The sequence below is a fragment of the Bacillus rossius genome, chromosome 1 (assembly GCF_032445375.1).
Source record: "Bacillus rossius redtenbacheri isolate Brsri chromosome 1, Brsri_v3, whole genome shotgun sequence".
Classification (NCBI taxonomy): domain Eukaryota; kingdom Metazoa; phylum Arthropoda; class Insecta; order Phasmatodea; family Bacillidae; genus Bacillus; species Bacillus rossius.
In genome coordinates, this window is record NC_086330.1 from 9489932 (window position 1) to 9509651 (window position 19720).

General features: G+C 36.3%; 1 protein-coding gene across 7 annotated transcripts in view; it reads right to left on the reverse strand.

The window, feature by feature from the left end:
- LOC134531973 (protein Gawky) overlaps positions 1-19720 on the reverse strand; it is a 161677-nt gene that overhangs the window by 100085 nt on the left and 41872 nt on the right. For all 7 annotated transcript variants that reach the window (XM_063368087.1, XM_063368109.1, XM_063368119.1 and 4 more), the window contains 3 exons: positions 16430-16622; positions 10000-10710; positions 1303-1616 (listed from right to left, as the gene is read on the reverse strand). In XM_063368087.1, coding sequence (XP_063224157.1) covers positions 1303-1616; positions 10000-10710; positions 16430-16622 — 1218 coding nt within the window. The remainder of the gene's footprint in view (positions 1-1302; positions 1617-9999; positions 10711-16429; positions 16623-19720) is intronic.

Sequence of the window (19720 nt, forward strand, 5' to 3'; positions counted from 1 at the left end):
ATATAAATAATAATAATAACCTAAGGCTAAAGTTAGGGTGGATGCGCGTCCTGACAAGATGTTCTGGCGAGTTAGTTAGAACAATCGAGCAATTCAAATTAAATGGAGTGTTTACACTACCTGCAACTGCCTCAACAGATTACATGCAAACATGTCAGAACTAGTTGGTTCTTCAAACCAGTTTGATTTTTAACATTTAGTGGTGACGTCCAGGTGCTTTATGTAGGTTAATCAATAGGTCATAACAATGTTTTTTATAAAAATTAATTAGTCATGTAGTTGTGTCTGTGGAATATGCGAGGAAAAAATTTCCACAACAGAGATCTTTCTACGCCGAGAAGGAATATAACTGCTTGAGAAATGGGCACAAGTAGTAAGTATCATTTTTGTTATATTTTATATTTTTCTCGTAAGTACACATTTAGCCAACAACATGTTTACATATTCGTTTATTTCACTATTCACGTGATACCAGAACATGCCTGCAATGAAAACACTATATTCTGATGAACAAATATTAACTATTTTGACTAATTTATTTTCGTCAGAACACGCATCCATTGTAACCGTAGCCCAAGAATAATTTATCTTGTCCAGTACCAAATTCATGTTAAATAAATAATATTCAATGAATTAACCATAATAAGAGAAAAAAATATTGTATAATGAGTAAAGTTTCGTCATATTAGTGATTGAAATAATGTTTTTATTTTTTAAAAACATTTGAGTGCCAAATGGTGTAACATGCAGTTCGGCGTTATATGCTGTACTGACATGCTTGTGGTGTTACCTTGATCTGGTCCCTGTCTACTGGTCATACTGCTGTGGCAACATTTAAGAGCTGCACTTCTTTACCGATATAGAGGGGCGGGCATGCCGGAGAAGTGGACAACCACTGATAGGAAGAGCCATGCAGATTTCGCGAAAGATTTTGAGACTAGCTTAAAGTTGAAACACTGTAGCATCGTCTGTGTTTCGTGATTAGGTGAGTTTCTGCCAGATAAATATCGATTATAACAACACCAATCACAGTGATCCAGTGCGGAAGCAAACGCGTCTTGAATGGCTCGGCCAAATCAGGCAAACACTTCTCTCGCAGACGGACGCCAGTCACAAGGAAGAAACTGCTGGTGCGGGCATACCTTGTTGCAGTCTAATAGGTGTGCAGATCTTTTCGCGAAAAACGCCTGCCCCTACTGATAGGATATGGACAGACATGGCACGGTGCCAAAATGTAGGCCAATAATTTGCTAATTGTAAAAATAAGCCATTATAAGCGTGAAGCTGTGACTGGCCACTCACGCCGCCCCAGCCGTCCTGGCTGAAGAGCGCCTCGCGCATGGTGCTGAGCTGCTCCAGCTGCTGCTTGGTGGAGGTGTTGGTGCTGGGAGTGGTGGTGGTGGTGCTGGCCACCGTCGCGGTGGTGGTGGTGGTGGTGGCAGTGGTGCTGCTGGTGCTGGGGGCCGAGCCCTGGGGGCCGGCCGGCAGGCCCTTGCCCGCCGCCTGCGCCCACGACGTGCTGGCCCCGTTCTGCTGGGCCTGCGGGGCGGGGGCCGGCCCCTGCTGGCCCGGCTGCGGCACCGGCTGCCCGCTCCCGCCCTTGCTGGCGCCGCCCGCTGCCGCACACCCCTCGCTCACCTTCCACCCCTCGCATCCCGGCACTCGCCACACTCGCCTTCCACACCTCGCATCACCACTCACATCCCAGCACTCGCCACACTCGCCTTCCACACCTCGCATCACCCCTCACATCCCGACACTGTACACCAGCACTCGCCACACTACCTTCCACACCTCGCATCACCACTCACATCCCCACACTGTACACCAGCACTCGCCACACTCACCTTCCACACCTCGCATCACCACTCACATCCCAACACTCAACACCAAAAATTTTTGGGGAAAAAAAGTTTAGATAGCAACACTAAACTAGGTTAAAAGTGACCATTGTTAAGGATTTTTACTATACATTCAGGCCTGTGGTCACAACAGTTTCTTTTGCCACCACAAACAGCTTCTCTTCCGTTGGTGAGAGAAGTTGAAGAATTAGGATGGATAGATGATAAGACAGCATGGTTTTAGAAAACAGGTTCTAATGTGAAAATGCAGATATACACATAGACAGCAGAGCTACTCGAAGAGGAGTCTGATGGAAAAGGTGGAGTTGTTGTAAAGGACAACAGTGTGGTAAATTGAGTTGGGATAGGAGACAGAGGTGAAGATATGTTAGGATAGATCTGAAGACTGAAGTAATTTTCAGGGGTACTGCAGGGGAGTGTTCACCATGATAATGAATGATATTGGAGATGAAACGAGAGGATAGTAGCAGATGATAGTGAACGACTGTGTGATGTACGAAGCAGTGGGGGAAGGGGGACACCTACAGGGGGATCTGGTCAGATTATGATGCTGGACAGTTGAGAACTGGATATCATTAAATGTGAGCAAGACGAAGGTGGTCATGTTCACGAGGAAGAGGAAGGTACTGATGTAAGTTTAGTGCCGGAAGGTGCAGGAGATAAAGGAGACATAATTACCTAGGATGGGCACACCAGGTGATAAGGATGGGGAGAGGTCTGGAGCTGCTTGGCAGGACCCTGCTGGGAACATAACGGAGTAACGGCACATGGTTTGGGAGCCCATACTTAGCGGCGGAGATAAGGGCAGAGCAGTAAGTTGGGTCGTGGGTGTGTGGAGAAGGGAAGAGCAAGATGGTGAGATGCATAGGCCATCTGAGATGATTACATAGCTGGGGCGAGAAGCGTTACAACTTAGAAGGGGGGTAGAAAGGTTACTAACACTGTTCAATTTGATAAAGAAAGAGGGGGGCTGGGGACAGCTAGGAACTAGGGTACACAGAGTTAGGTACAGAGGACGGAAAGATCACGAGTAGTGGAAGCTCCAGAGGGAATGGACATATACATACATTTAAAAAATAATTGTGTTAATTTTATGTTTTAAATACTAATTTCTGATCACACACACCTACATTACAAACCCAGCACACTCTAATTTCTCATATATATTTTTTTAATAATTTGCCTTTCAGTTCCAACATAAAATAATGTGCAAATATTTATTGGACAACCCACACATTCTGTACATGCATACATAAACAGAAAGTAGCTTACTGAACTGTGGAACAGTGCAGTAAACAGTACCACACCTTCAAAGAAAAACTGGACAGTCTCAAGATGCTAAAATATGCACCATGGACACCAAAGTGTTTCCTTGCTCAAGAACTGAGGATGTCATGTTCAACAGTGAAGAAGTCTAGAAGAGATGCTCAAGGGTTTGGCTTTGTGTGCAGAATGGGAATTCAACTATGTCTATCTAAAATTCATCAAAAATGTTTGAATTATAGAAGTGTCTCACGAGTGTACATATTTCAATGGACATTGTAACAGTGATGAAAACATCATGGAGATAGCAGGGTGCCTTCCTTGATTGAGATTGACGCAAGTCTAGTGCCTAAAAAAAAGTTTATTTGGTTACTATGAAATTTGGAATCATTAAAAAATTTCTGATGAAAAAAAATATTAAAATGTAAAATTCAAAATACTATTTTGTTAATCAATGGCTAATTGTACACGATGACCTAAAATGCATAATATAATTCAACCTCAAAGTATGTAAACCTCGAGTGTAAAAAAACTTCAGGTTATGTGAAATCTGCAATTAAACATACCTGCCAACTTTGGCCAGTCCAAAAGCGGGAGGTTTTTAAGAGGTGGGGGGGTGGGGGGGGGGGGGAATTTTTTTATTTTATAAATTTTGAAAATAGTTTTTAAGAGTAAACCAGCATGATTAGCACAAGCAATGGGCAAATTATGTTCTAAAATAAAATACGTTAACAAACACACTGCTTTTGTCACACTTCTTTCCGACTTGTCACGAAAAACGTCTAATTTCTGATTTGATGCCATAGCATTGACGGCATGTTTCTTCGTATTTATATGCTTCGCAATGTCGCCCTTTCCAGCATGCGAGACAGAAAAATCACGACACAAAGAACAAAATGCAGCATGTTCACCTTACCTCGATTGCAAAATACACGGAAATTCGTCACTAAATGTCTTCTTGTACACAGCAAGATACTTCACTGTAGGCTTGCTTAGGGCCAAATCTATTAAATCCCTATTGCGGAGTAGGCCTACAACTAAACAACGCATACAAAATACTCATCACGCAACTGCTTCCACAAAATAATATTTTTTTGAATACACAGTTGAATAAATTCGAAGACTGTACTATAATGCTACCTCTACACTTCATCTGTGAGCACAGACGCGAACAAATGCGAATTTGTTCGGAGACGAACAAACAATTCACAAAATTAGCTAAACAGAATAATTTTACATCTAAAACAATTTTACTTTCTAATTTAATCTTAAAAATTTAAATTTAAATCAAAACTAACAATGCTATTTACTTTATGTTATATGATTATTGCAAGTGCTCAATCAGTTCACCGAGTAGAAAGTATTCTGCAATTAAATAAAATTATATTTTATAATTTTTATTATTCATTCCATATAAAAATTATCAGTAATTCTGAAACATTTTTTTTATTTATTAAATTTTTAAGAAGGATTTGTTGACTTTCACAAAAATTCTCCTAATATAGTCTAAATTTAGTTTCTTTAAATAGTAGAACAGCCACAACTTAAAAATTTTCATTGTTTGGAAAAAAAGTTGTTCATACTACAGTGAACTATAAAATTATGTATTTTTGAAAAAATTGAAGACTTATCTCATTTCATAATGAATTCAATTTTTTGTGTGTACTACTTACTTATCTCTAAAATTAAATACGGAATATCTCTAGCTTAACCAAAACAAAAAGCAATTATTCTTTTCAATTAATTTAATTTTGTTTACAACTCTGGTCCCTGTGTCCCACCAGAATGACATTTTGTTATGAATGCTAGCCACTTCGTCTTGCTCTCTGTGAATTGGTATCGCATTCACGTTTTGTTCCCGGGACTGTGAATCAGACTTACACCAGACTTCAGACGAATCCACAAAAAAAATTATGTTTCTTATTACTAGAAGCAAAAGTATATGGTGAATAGCTATAAAACCAAACAGAGAAATTAAGTCAATACACCACCATACACCGAAATGGAAGTCAATAACACTGAAATGCACCCAAATTCACCTGAATTACCTCATTATAGCTATTAAAATACAGTTTTCATTTTATAAATCTCTAATTTAGGTTTTTATTTTAACATCTAAAATATACAGTCAAAACCACTCTGAAACGACCCCTCACGGTTCCCAGGAATAGGGTCGTAATAGAGGCAGGATCGTAATAGATGTTTTCCGAAATTTTCAGTTCATTTAACAGCCCCCCCTCCTCCCAAACCGCTACTAATTTGAAACCAGCCGTACAATGGCAGGATGCTGTCACTCACAATGCTAGACGGCTTTGCTTTAAACCCAATTCAACCTTCATGACAAGTCCCTCGCCCTACAGGCCACCTCTAAAGAAACTATGTCAAAAGACAGTTTATTTTTACTGGTTAGTTTACATGTACGTTTTCTGCTTGCCGTAGTTAAATATACTATAACCCCGATGTCACGAGCCCCGGATTTAACAACACAATGATTTTACGAATACATTCTCGGGAACAGTCAAAAAATTGGACATCTTGACCAAAATGTGAAAATCAGAAGAAAAAAAAAAAACCGAAATGAAAGATCATTAAAATCTGTCAATTTTAACACGCAGCATATTTTTGTGTCGGCTTTAATACTTCCAATAATGTTCATGTAAGAATAACAAAAAAATAATGGGACATTTCCTTTAAAAATATGGCAACTGTAGGTTCTGCAACGCCAGTGGGCGCACACGAAGCTCGCCCGGCTGGCTGGCGTCAGCGGCTTCATGACGCATAAGCTCACCCCTCCCTCCCCTCTCATTAACATTCTTCAAGGCTAGCTCATCCCTCCCAGACACACAAACCATCTAGTGTCCTCTCTTATAACACCCCAACTTCGCTTCCTTTGAAAAACCTTCAGTGAGAAAATGCTCATTTCACCCTCCCTTCTCCTGTAAAATTGGGCTATTATGAATGGTGTACTAAAGCGGTGAGGGAGGGGTCAAAATATGTCACTTTTCACACCAAGTTCAAGTTCAGTCATCTCTGGCAAGGAATTTACAAGCTTTCAAACTAAAATATAAATGTATTTTAGTAGCAAGGGTCCTATGAAAAGGAATATACCGAATAAAATCAAGCTGCTGTCACCAAACAAAGCATAAAACGGCCCAATGCGTGGTCGCTTCGTTATTGCTCGCGCGAGAGGTGAGACGTGGAATGTTAGAAGAAAGATAAACGCGGTGGAGACAGACGGCAGCCAGTGTGTTTCCTGCATGGGGAATAAGTGACGTAGCCTTTTTTTTTTTATGCTGGGTGAAGCGACATTTTTCTATCAACCCACTGGAAAAGATTGAGCTGTCAAAATAAACATCACTGCGGCACTTAAAACAAGTCGGGGCGGGCATGCATCCAGTCGGTCGCTGTGTATTGTCAACCGATAGTAATCAAAGTCAAGATAAATCCAGCAGGTAGCTTTGCCTTAACTGCATACCACACTAGACACTCGCAAAAAGCTAAACGTAAATACATTGCCACAAAAACCTTTATCTGCACCAGACCTGCCAACTTTCAAATTTAAAAAATCATGAGGTCCTCGATAAAAATTTTCAGGCCCATAAATACAGGTTAGATATAAAAAACAACAAATGAGTATCTTTAAATTTAAGTGACATACCTGTACATATGTTACATGATCTCTGCTTCAAAATTTATTTCAACAAATTATAGGTTGCAGATTTAATTTAGTTGTACATAATTTAGCGCTGTCATGTAGTGATCATGCAGGGCCGCAACTAAAAAAGATGTAAAATAACATTCTGCTCGTGTAACATTATTATCACTGTTCACAGCAAAAATTTATTTTTATTAGTTGTGTTTTTTTGTAGTGACATGTTTCACAATGTCTCATCTTCCACTATGCGAGATAGAAAAATCAGCACGGCACATGCTACAAAACCCAAAATTGCTTCCTTACGTGACTCGAGTATTGATGGCAACTAGTTACTGTCAGCTTTCGTAAAACTTGTTTTGTAACTTTTCCAAACAAAATCTTGGGGCTCCAAAAAATCGTGAGGAAACACTATTTTGGCGTGAGGGCGTGAGATGGACCTTAAAATCGTGAGCCTCACTCCAAAATCGTGAGAGTTGGCAGGTCTGCTGCACCCTGCCGCCAAAGGGACGTGGAATGGGGGTTGTCAAGCGCTGACAGCGGTCGACAGGAAGTGGTATCTATTTTTATATATGCGCTGCCTACGGCAGTACAGCACTCGGCAAGAGAAATGCAGTAACACCACAAAAAAAAAAACTATTTTTCTGTACGATTTTCTTCGGATTTTCGGCAATTTTTTCACGGTTCCTCGAAATCGGGTTGTAATAGAGAGGTGGTCGCAATAAATGGGGTCGCAACAAAAAGGTTTTACTATAATGTACAAAGTTTTTTTAAAAAAAATTAGTTTCTATGGTTTTTTAAAGTAAAGTAAATAAAAGCCGTCTCTAGCTATCACCATATATTCATGGTTAAAGGCCTATAGATACACATTACAAGAAAATGTACATGTATAAAGATTTCAGGCTTTTAACATTGCATAATATGTTAAAAAGGCCTGAAATGTTTATATATTTTATTAATGAATGTTTTAGTTGCAGATTTTTGTTTAACTTACTCTCAATACATATAGTACCTAGTATTGTTTAATGTACACATTTGAAGTGTATTACTACTAATCATTGAAGCAGTTGATTAATGTATTTGTGCTTGATAGGTACTTGTGTTTTAATGTTTTATAGTGAAATCCACTTTTTTTTTTTAATAAAATTTGCTTTTTCATAACATCACAAAATCTTGGCTCTTCTAATAGCACTTACTTAGACAGAAGCCGGCATCGATTTCAGGGTAACCCTACCGAAAAATAATAAATTTATTTTTTTCTAAATCCGATTCACTTTCTCCAACTTGTTTTAATCCTTTGCCACTGCACATTATTCTCCCATAACCTACATGGGTAATGCTGCTGACCAGTTATTTGTCTGTTTGGCATAGCGAACCACTCTGAAATTGTAATTACTATCAAAATTGTTTCTTTCTTGTTTTGGAACGTAAGATGAAAATGTGCAGCTTTTGACAGAATCACAAGTAACAGGTACATAATTGTCAATTTTACGAAAAACTGAACATAAAATGTAAAATTATATTTTGCACAACATGTCTACCATACAATTGAGGTTAACATTATATCTGAGAATAAAAATATTTTGAAGTGTAAACAAGCACTTAACATGAGAAATAAATATTCATAGCATGTGTTCCTTTAGCTATTATTTCAGACTTGTAGGTTGTTAGAAGTAATGGAAAACACCATTATTCAGTTGCCATATCCTTATCTTTTTAGATTGTTTATCCTACAATCAAATTATGTTTATATATTTTTCCTGTTTGATGACAGAAAAAAATATGTGCATACTGCAATATATTAAATAACTAGGATCAAGACATGCAGTAAATCAACGTAAAAAATTATTTAAACATTGGTTTTTGAACTATCAAGCATATTTACCCGATTTCGATCTTAGTAATGTTGATTTCTACTTGGATTTTTCTTGGAGTGCAAAATCATTCTAACCTGTGTTTTCGTGAGCTGTTTTTATAAATAAAAAACTATGGCTCTATTTGGATTTATACACTACTTTAAAAGGCACTTCCCGTTGTCTATGTGATTTGAAGTTTGCGAATGCCTGTATGTGTCATTTTGTTTAGCATGTTTACAGATTTTATGCGTACAGATTTTATGCGATGCAATAACAGATGAAAAAAATTCTCTATACATCCTGCTGAATATTGTCTTGTGCTTGAATTTACTGCCACTTTGTTCATGTTCCGACATTGTGAAACACTTAAAACTAATTTAAGTATTCACATTTTAAACCATTTCACATCAACTTAACAAAACTATAGTCTCACAAAATGTTCATAGAGAAACAACTGTAATCAAAATACGGACTACAGAAAATAACGGACAGGTTGGGATCATGAGCTGACCACCGACATTGACCTTGCCATAATACCTATGTCAAAACTTGGTAAGTGAAACCATTGTGCCAGTGGTGCTGAACACGCACCAAAGATATACTTCAAGTCTTTGTGGTTGGTAGATTGTTGGTGTGCGTAAAACTACTACGTAAACACAACAAATTGAAAATTTTTAATCAACAAAAAAAGGGGGAGAAAATCACATTAATTCATGAGAGCATTAGATTAAGTAAATCAATATTGAGCTTCTACTACAAAACATGAGTGTTGGCAGGTATTAACATAGGACTACGTAGAATCATGTTATAATTTTTCTGCTTATTAAGTAACATCTTATAAAAATCAAATATATTTTTAAGTCCTGATACCCTATTTATTTCCTATGTTTAACTTTAAGTGTGCCAGAACACACACACTACACTAATGCTGTGTATTCGATATATGGAAGGTACATCATGTCTGCAGTGTCATGCCTGCTGGCATACTTGTCCTGAAATAAAATATTAAATACTTCTGTTCCTTGCCACTGTGGTGTATTTTCTGATGTACGAATGTAGTACTATAATATTTTAGCAAAGACAAATAAAACAGATGCTGAAAGCAAAATGATGTTGAAAATTTGATGGCTTGGTTAACCAAATTCGAGCATTGAGTGTACCTATCAATGGTTTCAATATTTTTTTATAGCTTGAATTCATTGGTAAAAAATTCAAACACTGACTAGTGCTAAATTTATATTTCCTGCTTATAACGTTTTCCTTCTTATAAAGTTTTTTTTTTGCACCTTTTAAAAACAGGGTTATACTGTACTTCAATAAACTAATATAATTTTAAGAAGACAATATAAGGTGTTGAAGGTGTTACCTGCGCCCTGCTGACTGGTCGAGCCCTGGCTGGTAGCCCCGCTCCTGTTGGCAGCACTGCCCCACTGCCCCTGGTTGCCGGTGCCACCCTGTCCCTGGCTGCTGCCGCCCCAGCCCGTGCCAGCCGGGTTGCCAGGGTTAGCACCGCCCCCGGGCTGAGCCCCCCAGCTCGTGGTCCCGGCATTCAGGGAGCTCTCGCCCCCACCTCGCAACCCCAGACCCTTGGGGATGCCCCACCCGACGTTCGAGGCGGGTCCATCGTCCGACATCACACGCTCATCGCTAACGTTAGTAATATCATTAAAGCTAATGGGCACGATACCCTGGACTGTTGAAGCGGGCGTAACCCCGGGAATGTTACAGACAGGCGAAGCGATCCTCAATTCACTAGAATCGTTGAAATCTTGAGTAATCGTAAGAGAGTCGGCGTTGCCGGCACCACCAGTCGCGCTCGTGTCCAGACTTTGTGCACATGAACTATCACTATTGCTGCTGGAAGAAGTGGCAGGCCGGCATGCACGGTGGTGGGACGGAGACTGCGCGGTGCCGCAACTTGAGCTGGATATCACAGACGCAGAGAATACAGCCTCGGGAGAGAGCAGGGAGTGTGAGTCGGGGCCAGCTCGCGCCCCGACCCTGTGCTCTCGCCGGCCCTCCTGGCACAAGGCCTCAGACTTGGAACTGGGGTGTTGGTGAGCGTGCTCGCACATTCCTGTCAACAGCACACGCAGCACACGCCCCATGCGTCAGGCTGAAAGAAACAATTCAATGCTTAAAGTAAAACCATTGTAGTTTAAACTGTACAGCAAAAATAGGAAGTTTTTTGATGACAAGATTAAATAAATTGAAACATTTTTTTTTACAAATTTATTTCAAGTAAACAAAACCCAGTCAGATAAGGGTGTAGGTTTGTTTCCCACATTTAGTTAACGCAACATTTCCTAAAAGATGAAAAATTAATTAAACTTGAAAAAAAAAAAAAGTAGATTTTGTAAACTAAAGAAAATTTAAATTTTAAGTACAGATGAGTGGGCTAGGGAAATTTTAATCGGGAAAATTTTAGTTAGGAAAAAATTATCTCGCAGGAAACTAGATGGGATAATTATTTATTTGAGGTTAAAAATTTAAAAAGTTTCCATACTATTTCAAAGTAAAATATTCTTAGAGGTAGGTAGTTTTCCAAGAACACAAAAAAGGCTAACATATAATTGTATAGCCGCTAAATTAAAACAAAAAGCCTAATATGAGAAAAAGTGAATAAATTAGTTCATATTTATTCTTTTAACTTAGGTTATTCACTCATTTTAGTGGACAATGGCCTCGTACCCATTTGTTCTGATAATTTTATATACGTTTAAGTTGCTTTCAAGCTATAAGTCATAACGTCTATAGGCCTTGGCGAGTGTTTAAAACATCTTAATGATTCAACGACTGTCATCGCATTTTGTTCATAGCACAACAGTTTCAGTGTTTTTGTCGATGTAGTCCATGTTCAACGCCAATTTTGCTAACATGTTTTTCGCTAATGGTACATGAATGATAAAAAAACCCACAGACAAATACCTGTTTATGCTATTATGCATTTAATTTTTAAAAAATTATATTTTCAATTGTGGAAGAGAAACATTCCACAACCATTATTATAAGGTGTGTGTTTCAAATGCTGAATAAAGTGCTTTTTCATTGTGCCTGTGAAAATTTTGTAATTGTTTAATATGGTGTGTCTTTGATCACGTGAATGTACTGAACCAGGTTAAGAGTGCATATTACCAAAATAAAATTAGGAAATAGAAAAAAGTAATTTCCTGTCTGACATCTTGGGAAAGACACGATTCCTGTAGTTAGGGAATAACCGGGTACCCACCCAGCTCTGATTAAGGCTAGTTGTACATAATTAACTTTTTTATGTTAAAGTTATAGTAGTTACTTTCTGTTTTGAAAATACTCTTTATGCTGGCATCAGAATAAGCGACAGTTCGATGCGAAGATAACAATGGGACAGCAAAATACTGTGTTAATGCGAACATACTGCGTTTACACACGGAACAATCAAAAACGAACTATTATATATAAAATGCTGTTACTCAACATACTACAACCATCAATACTTCCAGGTTCTAGAAAAGTTTAAGAGAGTAATTTGCTAAATACAAATTTAATAATCAGTAGTAAAAACCATTGTGCGTTAACACATTTCAGAGATTTCACAGATAAATTTAGTAAACAAAACCTTAAAAATACAAGAATAATAATATATTTTGAAAACAAAATTCTGGCATGCATCTCAATAACACCGTGGCCATGACACGATGGAAATAGAAAATATTTCTAATAAGGATTTCTGTCGCATCTGCAATTTTTGTCACAATAATCTAATGTTGAAAATAATTGGTTCAAAATCTTTCTGTCACTGCCATCGTGCTATTGTGATTCCAGCATTAAAAATCTATTTAGTGTTCTGATATGGAGATGATTGACTTTGATCGGGGCATTGGGAAGTGTGCCCGTTGATTGGGCAGGAAGGCAGTACATACATACATATGCCGGTACTCCAAGACAAAAAAAAATAAGGGTTCAGTGTGATACGCTGCACCTGTACCCTAACCGTATTCCTATTGCACGACAGGACACGACCAGTCCCTTATTTTTAGGGAACAGATTTCAATGTCCTATCCATCATGCCGATTTGTCGCCCAAATAGAACTTGCAGAACTCACTTTTTCATTGATTTCATCCAGATGGCAGACCTGCATCTGGCACCATTAACTCATATATAGTTACTTTAGTGATCATCGGGGGACGTAGCAAGCATGCGGGTGCCAAATAAAACTTTATAACAGCAAAACTTTCCTGGAATACATTTAGTACACTTTAATGTCCACGACAAGAAAAGAAAATTGCAATTTAAAAAGTACGCGAGAAAATTACAATGTGATTTTTATGCGATAGTGCTGCATCTCCAGTATATTTGCAGTAAAAATTACATTGATGGTTGTGAAACATCTGCTAGGAAGTCTCACGCAGAGCACTGTTTATTAAAATGGCTGACAATTGTTTCCTTCTTCACTTATAAAAATTAAAAAGCTTTCTTTTTTTAAACTGAGAGTATTCAACAAACAAATAAGTAAGCAAAAGTTTTAATTTTTTTTTATTCAAGGTAGAGCAATATAAAGGTGATTAAAAAATATCTCTAGTTTATCCATAAACAAAAGTCACTGAAAATTAAATTACATACATATGTACTAGACCCAATTGAATTGTAGCAGATAATTAAGTTACCCCAATAAACCGCTGTAATTCTCAACATACTACAACCATCAATACTTCCAGGTTTTCCATAAAGTTATAATAAAATTTCCAAAATGCTTTTTTTTCTTCTGACATCTTCCAATCATTATCTAAAAAGGTGTTGTAATTTACCAGTAATTGACCATTTTAAAAAAATTAAATAATATTTAAGTAATCTTTCAGATAAGAGACAACCATTTTAAGTACATATTTGCCACTTAACCCAATATGTACTAAATTACGTAATATGTCCACACTTCTTAGGACACGTAGATTTACTGGCAACTTCACTGATTTTTTTAGATTTATCTTGTACTTTCAATTCTTGTTTGATTTGAGTCATTTTAATTTTTTTAAAGCAAAACTTTTTTTGCTGGATTTAATCAACAGTCTTCAGACTTGATTTTCCATTTTGAAATTCAAATTACCTACTTTTTACTATCTATTTTTTTTTTTATTTTTTAGGAATTACTAGCATTAAAATTACGGATTTACAAGATGTTAACACGAATTGCAACAGTTGTGACTTAATGCAAGATGGCGGTTGTCTCGAACAGGTGGTGCTATTTTTCCTTAAAATTAAAAAAAAAATACATGTCCGAATATGCATGCATGTTATTTTTATATATACCTTATTAATTCTCAGTCTGGTATATGTCTCGATGACCGTGCGGTTATAGGCGTATGTTTTCCAACCTACATATCAGAGCTGCGATGGTTCAAATCACAGAGCTTCATATGTATTTTGCATAAAAAATTAAATATAATAAGCCAATACTTTGCCACACTTATTTTCACAAGACCTATCAATTCATTTAGTATGTTTGTACTGGCGTAGCAACTAATGTAGTATTTCCTTTCATTTTGAACTCATCAAAGAGATGAGTTATTGGTTTTGTTCACAGCACATCAGAAAACATTCACATGTTAGTTAGTAGTTCATGATCTTGGGACCGCAAAAACTCCGAAAAATTGACAGTCGTCAATACAAGAGTTATTGATGACCCTTAGACTGATTATAATAACAAAGAAAAGATACATATTACAAATTAACAAGTTGTCTAACCGCATCATTGACTAGTTACGTTTTTCATGCGCTTCAGTCTTCTCATGCAAGCAGCCTCCCGTTTCCTCTGACAAATACAACATCCAGAACAAAAAAATGTGTCTTTGATGCATCAGACAAAAATTGAGATACACACACAACTACCGTGTTTTATTGCACAATCGTCGCACATTTTATACTAAAATCAACTTTCAAAAGTAGGGGTGTAACTTTTATACAGAAAATTTTTTTTTGTTAGGTCAAGTTATTTATAAAAACAAAACCCATTCTTGGAAAGTACGTTTATTTAAAAAGTGGAGTATATAAGAGTACGCCGAACAATTAAAATTAATAATTCAACTTAATTAATTTCTTCAACTTTAAATAGGAAAACAAAATGTGAATTCGAGCCTGAACTAACGCGTAACTATCGTCATAGTACACACCACGAAAGAGTGCGGGTCATCAAATGTAGTTAACTTGGCACTCTACAGAGAGCGCGTGTTGCATGCAATCGGCGAGATAACAATATTGATATTCGACTATGTGTGAGCGCTCTATATGGGAAGCAAAATAACCAAACATGAATGATGCAAACTCACGCTGGCTACATTTTTATGAGCGGTACACCGCGGCGACGCAGGCGAACAGATAAAGGTTATAACGTTTAAAAACGTCTTTAAAAGAAAATTTACACATCAGGCAACTTGGTATTTACGTTAATTAACTAAGTGGTAATGTCCGAATAAATATTAGATTTCTATAGAGGTGGGACGATACCACACTTTCGATACTCGATTCTGTATTGTTTTTTCAGTTCGATACTTCGATACTTTCGATACTCCAGGGAAAAATATTTTCCCATTAAGTAACAATCATTACAAATAAGATAAATTAGTTTTAAACTATATAAATTCAATCTATCATACCAGCACAATGTCAGATTAAACTTAAATACATAATGTGTAAATAATTGCATTATATTAATGAAAGATATGGATTCATCATTATATATACATATAATAAAACAACCAGAAATATAAAATATAGTCCATAATCAAGTAAAGCAGTCCTGTCTTGGGGGGGGGGGGGGGGGGAAAGTCACCAAGCCTAAATTAGAAATAAAAAAATTAGGCTATTGTAAATAGAAAATCAGAAATTTTTGCCTGTTTGTTTCATTTTGCAAACAACTTTATGCAACAGAACAATTTTCAATAAAATTTTAACTTGAGAAACGTAAAATACAAAACAATCCGATCGCAAGAAAACAATAAAAAACGAGTATATTCAGTTCAAAGATTAATTAATGCAGAAAATGAGATCCGTGCCTTGGTAAAGCACGTGCACCATTTTCATAATCATTGCTAGTTTGTGCCACTAGTCTCGCTTGGTGCTGGCCATAGATGTTACTAGCGAAGTGCACAGTCTTCCTCATACTATCCATATCTATGGTGCAATAAAGTTATTTTCTTACGTTTGCAAAGGTAAACAATGAACATTTTTCAAAATAAAAGCATTAATTAAAAGGTAATTCATCAGGAGGGATATATATAACAAAAAAATTTGTGAATTTTAGGACTTTTCCGGTTCGTAAAAACATATGAAACGGGAAATTAATGATTTTATAAGTGTATGTTCTGGGAAAGTAAACCATTGTAAATATAGTAGTACTTTCGGAGGGACCAAAATTAATCGGCGTATGACACGGGAAAATGTATGGAACGGGAACGTATCATCGAGGTTCTACTGTAGTTGTATTTTGTACGATGGCGACTCAAAACTTAATTCAATATAAATGAACAAGCATTCCGGTATCGAAAAAATGTATCGAACTTACAGTTTCGATACTCGATACTTTGTGATACCATCAAGTATCGAAGGTATCGAGGTATCGAAAATCCCATCACTAGATTTCTACTTTAAAATACATTGTTTTATATGTAAAAGACACCTACAAAGCACTCAGAATATAATAGTGGAACCAAAAACACCATGTGACGTTTACACGAGAGGTTTTTTTTAATCAAAATTTTGACGCCCTAAAATATCGGTGCGACGATTATGCAACAAAACAGGGTTATTTCTACTAGGAACTTACCCATCTTGGACTGTTTCACATCACCATCATTTGCCCCTGGAAGCGAGTTTTCTACAGCTGCGTGCCGAGACATTTCCGCTCCATCTTTGGAACCTTCGTGAGTTGTGCTTAACATTTGAGCTTGTGATAATCTGCATTCTCCATCACCAGCCACTGCACCAGCAACAGAGGCAGGTCTTTCATTGGTTGCATCCTGAAAAAAGCCCAACATTGGCACACAAAGAATAAATATTGTTCATCCCCGTGTTTGTGTGTATTCTGTACACTAACTCATTTTTTTAATTTATAGTACAAAAAAAATTCACAAACATACATTACACATCAACTATGGTAATAATTATAATAACAAAAATACAGATGTTAAATTTCAAACAAAAAATATGTCTCAAAAGAACTTTTGTACATGATTGATAGAAAAAATGAGGCAATATGATTTCTATGGGATGTTGAAGCTTTCTATCTTTTGACGTGAAGTTGAACAAAAATTCTCTTCGAAGGTATAATTAAATTAAATTAAATTATTGTTGTTTTTTCACTGGCATAAAGATGACATAATTCACTATTAGTTTATTATGCACAGGAAAAATAACATATATATTTATTTTCTTTAAATATAAAATAAAATAAAACAAAATTAAACATTTTACTAATACGGTTTACAACAACAATCAGCATCTACAAATTGATATTTATATTCTCGTTATGTTTAACCAATGTGTGATGATTTATGACGGAAAACATGCATTTTTGCATTACGTGCTTTAAATATTTTAATTCTACTCAATTTAAGCAAGCACTGCTTACATTAGTCAAATAGTACGTTTGTGAATTTATATATATTCACGGTTTCGATGACCTTCAGGATAGACTGCACATACCCCTGTACACTAGGGCAAATAACGCAAGTTCATTGGCTGCCGACTTAAGTCGTCTCAGCTGATTTGTCTGTGATTCAATCCTTCTTTGCTTGAGGGTTTATAACTGGTTGAGATTCGTCCAGATGAACAGTAAGCCAATAGCAAAATTATCTAAGAGGTATATGTGTTTGAATTCTAGCCTATCACTGAATGAATCCGCAAATTTTGCAGGTCTCTACTTATTTATAACAACAGTAAATGGTTACCCTGGTAGCGAACAACAGATTATTGTGGACAATTCCTAATGCCATGGGTGAGGAGCCTTTGTTTTCCACGAAAGTATTCAAATTTACATATCAACTTTAAATTACATAAATGTTAATTTTAGTTTCATCATAAATAAAACAGTTTTTTGAATAGTTGCAGATTATAAAAAAATTTACATATTAAAAGTTAGGTTAACTCTGTACTGAATTAAGAAGTGATTTTACTTCTTTTTGTAAGGTTAGGTGTCACATTGAACAAATTAAACAAAATCTTCCAACATGTGGTTTCCTATGTTTTTATGCATGATTCTGGTACAGCAGTCTCAATTGCCACGTGAGCAATTTCCTTGTAGTGTGCACTAATGAAGTTATTGCATATTTGGCCATTAGCATTTGACATTGAAACTCCCGGAATGACAGTTTTTTTCTAATGGTACATGCGACACTGCATTCGTAATTGTTTGCTTTGGATGATAAAAATATCCATCCATACACTCTGAAGTATTATTCTGAAAATTTGTGTGAATAACTGGTTACAATGGACATAATACCAGCTGCATGCAAGCAATATTGTAAGGAAAGCGAACCTGGTTCCAAGTACCTACAAGCAAACAGTCTTAAGTACTCAAAGAGAAATTTATAAAAGGCCCGGGACATTGAGAACTGCAGAAGTAGGTCTACTTCTTTGGCTATGTTGCTAAAATATATTAATTTATAATTGCTCATCATGATTGAATTTTTTTTATGGGTGTTCTTTCTGCAATTAAAAAATGTAGTCCAGCCTCAACAGTCAGGATAAATAGTACATTTGAACAATCACCCTCTTCCAGTTATCAATATGAAATAGGGTATTTGACAGGTTTTAGGTAAATGTCTAAAATTGTTTATTACGACATAAAACCTAAGCAATTTGACTAATTCTTTGTGAAGTTATCTATTTTCTATGAAAATAACCATCAAAGTTTAAATGAATAAAAAAGCCGCCAAAACGGTGAGACGCCATGTTTGCAGGTCACCTGATTTCATGACGTCACATGCTTGTAAACAAACTGTCAGCTTTCACGTCGCAATGCAGCTAGTGAGAACTTTGATATTCTTACTGTTATGTGAAATGGCTTACAAATGGTGCATAGTGCCACAATGCACTAACACGTCCGTTAAATCACCGGAGAAAATATTTGTGAGCATTCCGAAGAACTGTAAGATTGTACAAAAGTGGTTAATGCTTGCTCGCAGAGACCCGAAAGATATAGCAGCAAGTACTAATGCTTTCATGTGTTCCGTATCACGTATCCAGGTTTATCCCACTCCTAATGGCATGATCCTATAATTATTGATCCTGTGGTAAATGATGCTTGCTGTTTAAATTTAGTACGTGGAAATATACTGCATAAAACAAAAACTTGTGATCTACCAATGAATTATGATCTTGATTTGAATAAAAAGTGAAATATATCATGCATTCAACTTACGACCATTAGTAATTATTTTCCCACAAATTTTGATTATATCCAGGATCTTTCGACGAACTAAAACAGAAAAATTATGTACCATGGTAACAAAAATGTACAAGGTCATGCCATCCATAGCAAGAGACCAATTTGGATACGCGATACGGAACTCTTACCTATTAAAGTAATGTTTACATAACTGTGGTTCACAAAACGATAATTTGGTGAATAATTTTATATCTATATACATTGAAATACATACTTCATTTAATTTTTATTCGCTTTAAATTAGTTCTAACTGGGGCCCTACTTTTGTTATTGAATGGTCAAACCAATCAATCTGTCAACATCATATAAAATGTTTACAATAATAAAATGTTTTTAGGCTTTTCTAATTTACTTAATTAATTAAAAGTATATTTAAATCATTTGTAATAACACTTACAACGCTACTTTCACGTTCTTTAATTCTGCAGCATAAAAATCGGCATTGTTTTTAAAAAATAGTCCAACCATTATTGCGTCTATTCTCGGGAGGTTTCCACTGTCAACTTTAATGAAGTTGGTCTCCATTATATTTTTTCTAATAATTACAATAATTTCTTACTTTTAGTCAGCATTAGATAAGAATACTAGTTAATATGACGAAAAAAACCTTGAAGAAAACACAGATGCACTGTACAAAACTTCGACTGGCATTTACTGTTTACAAGCAGG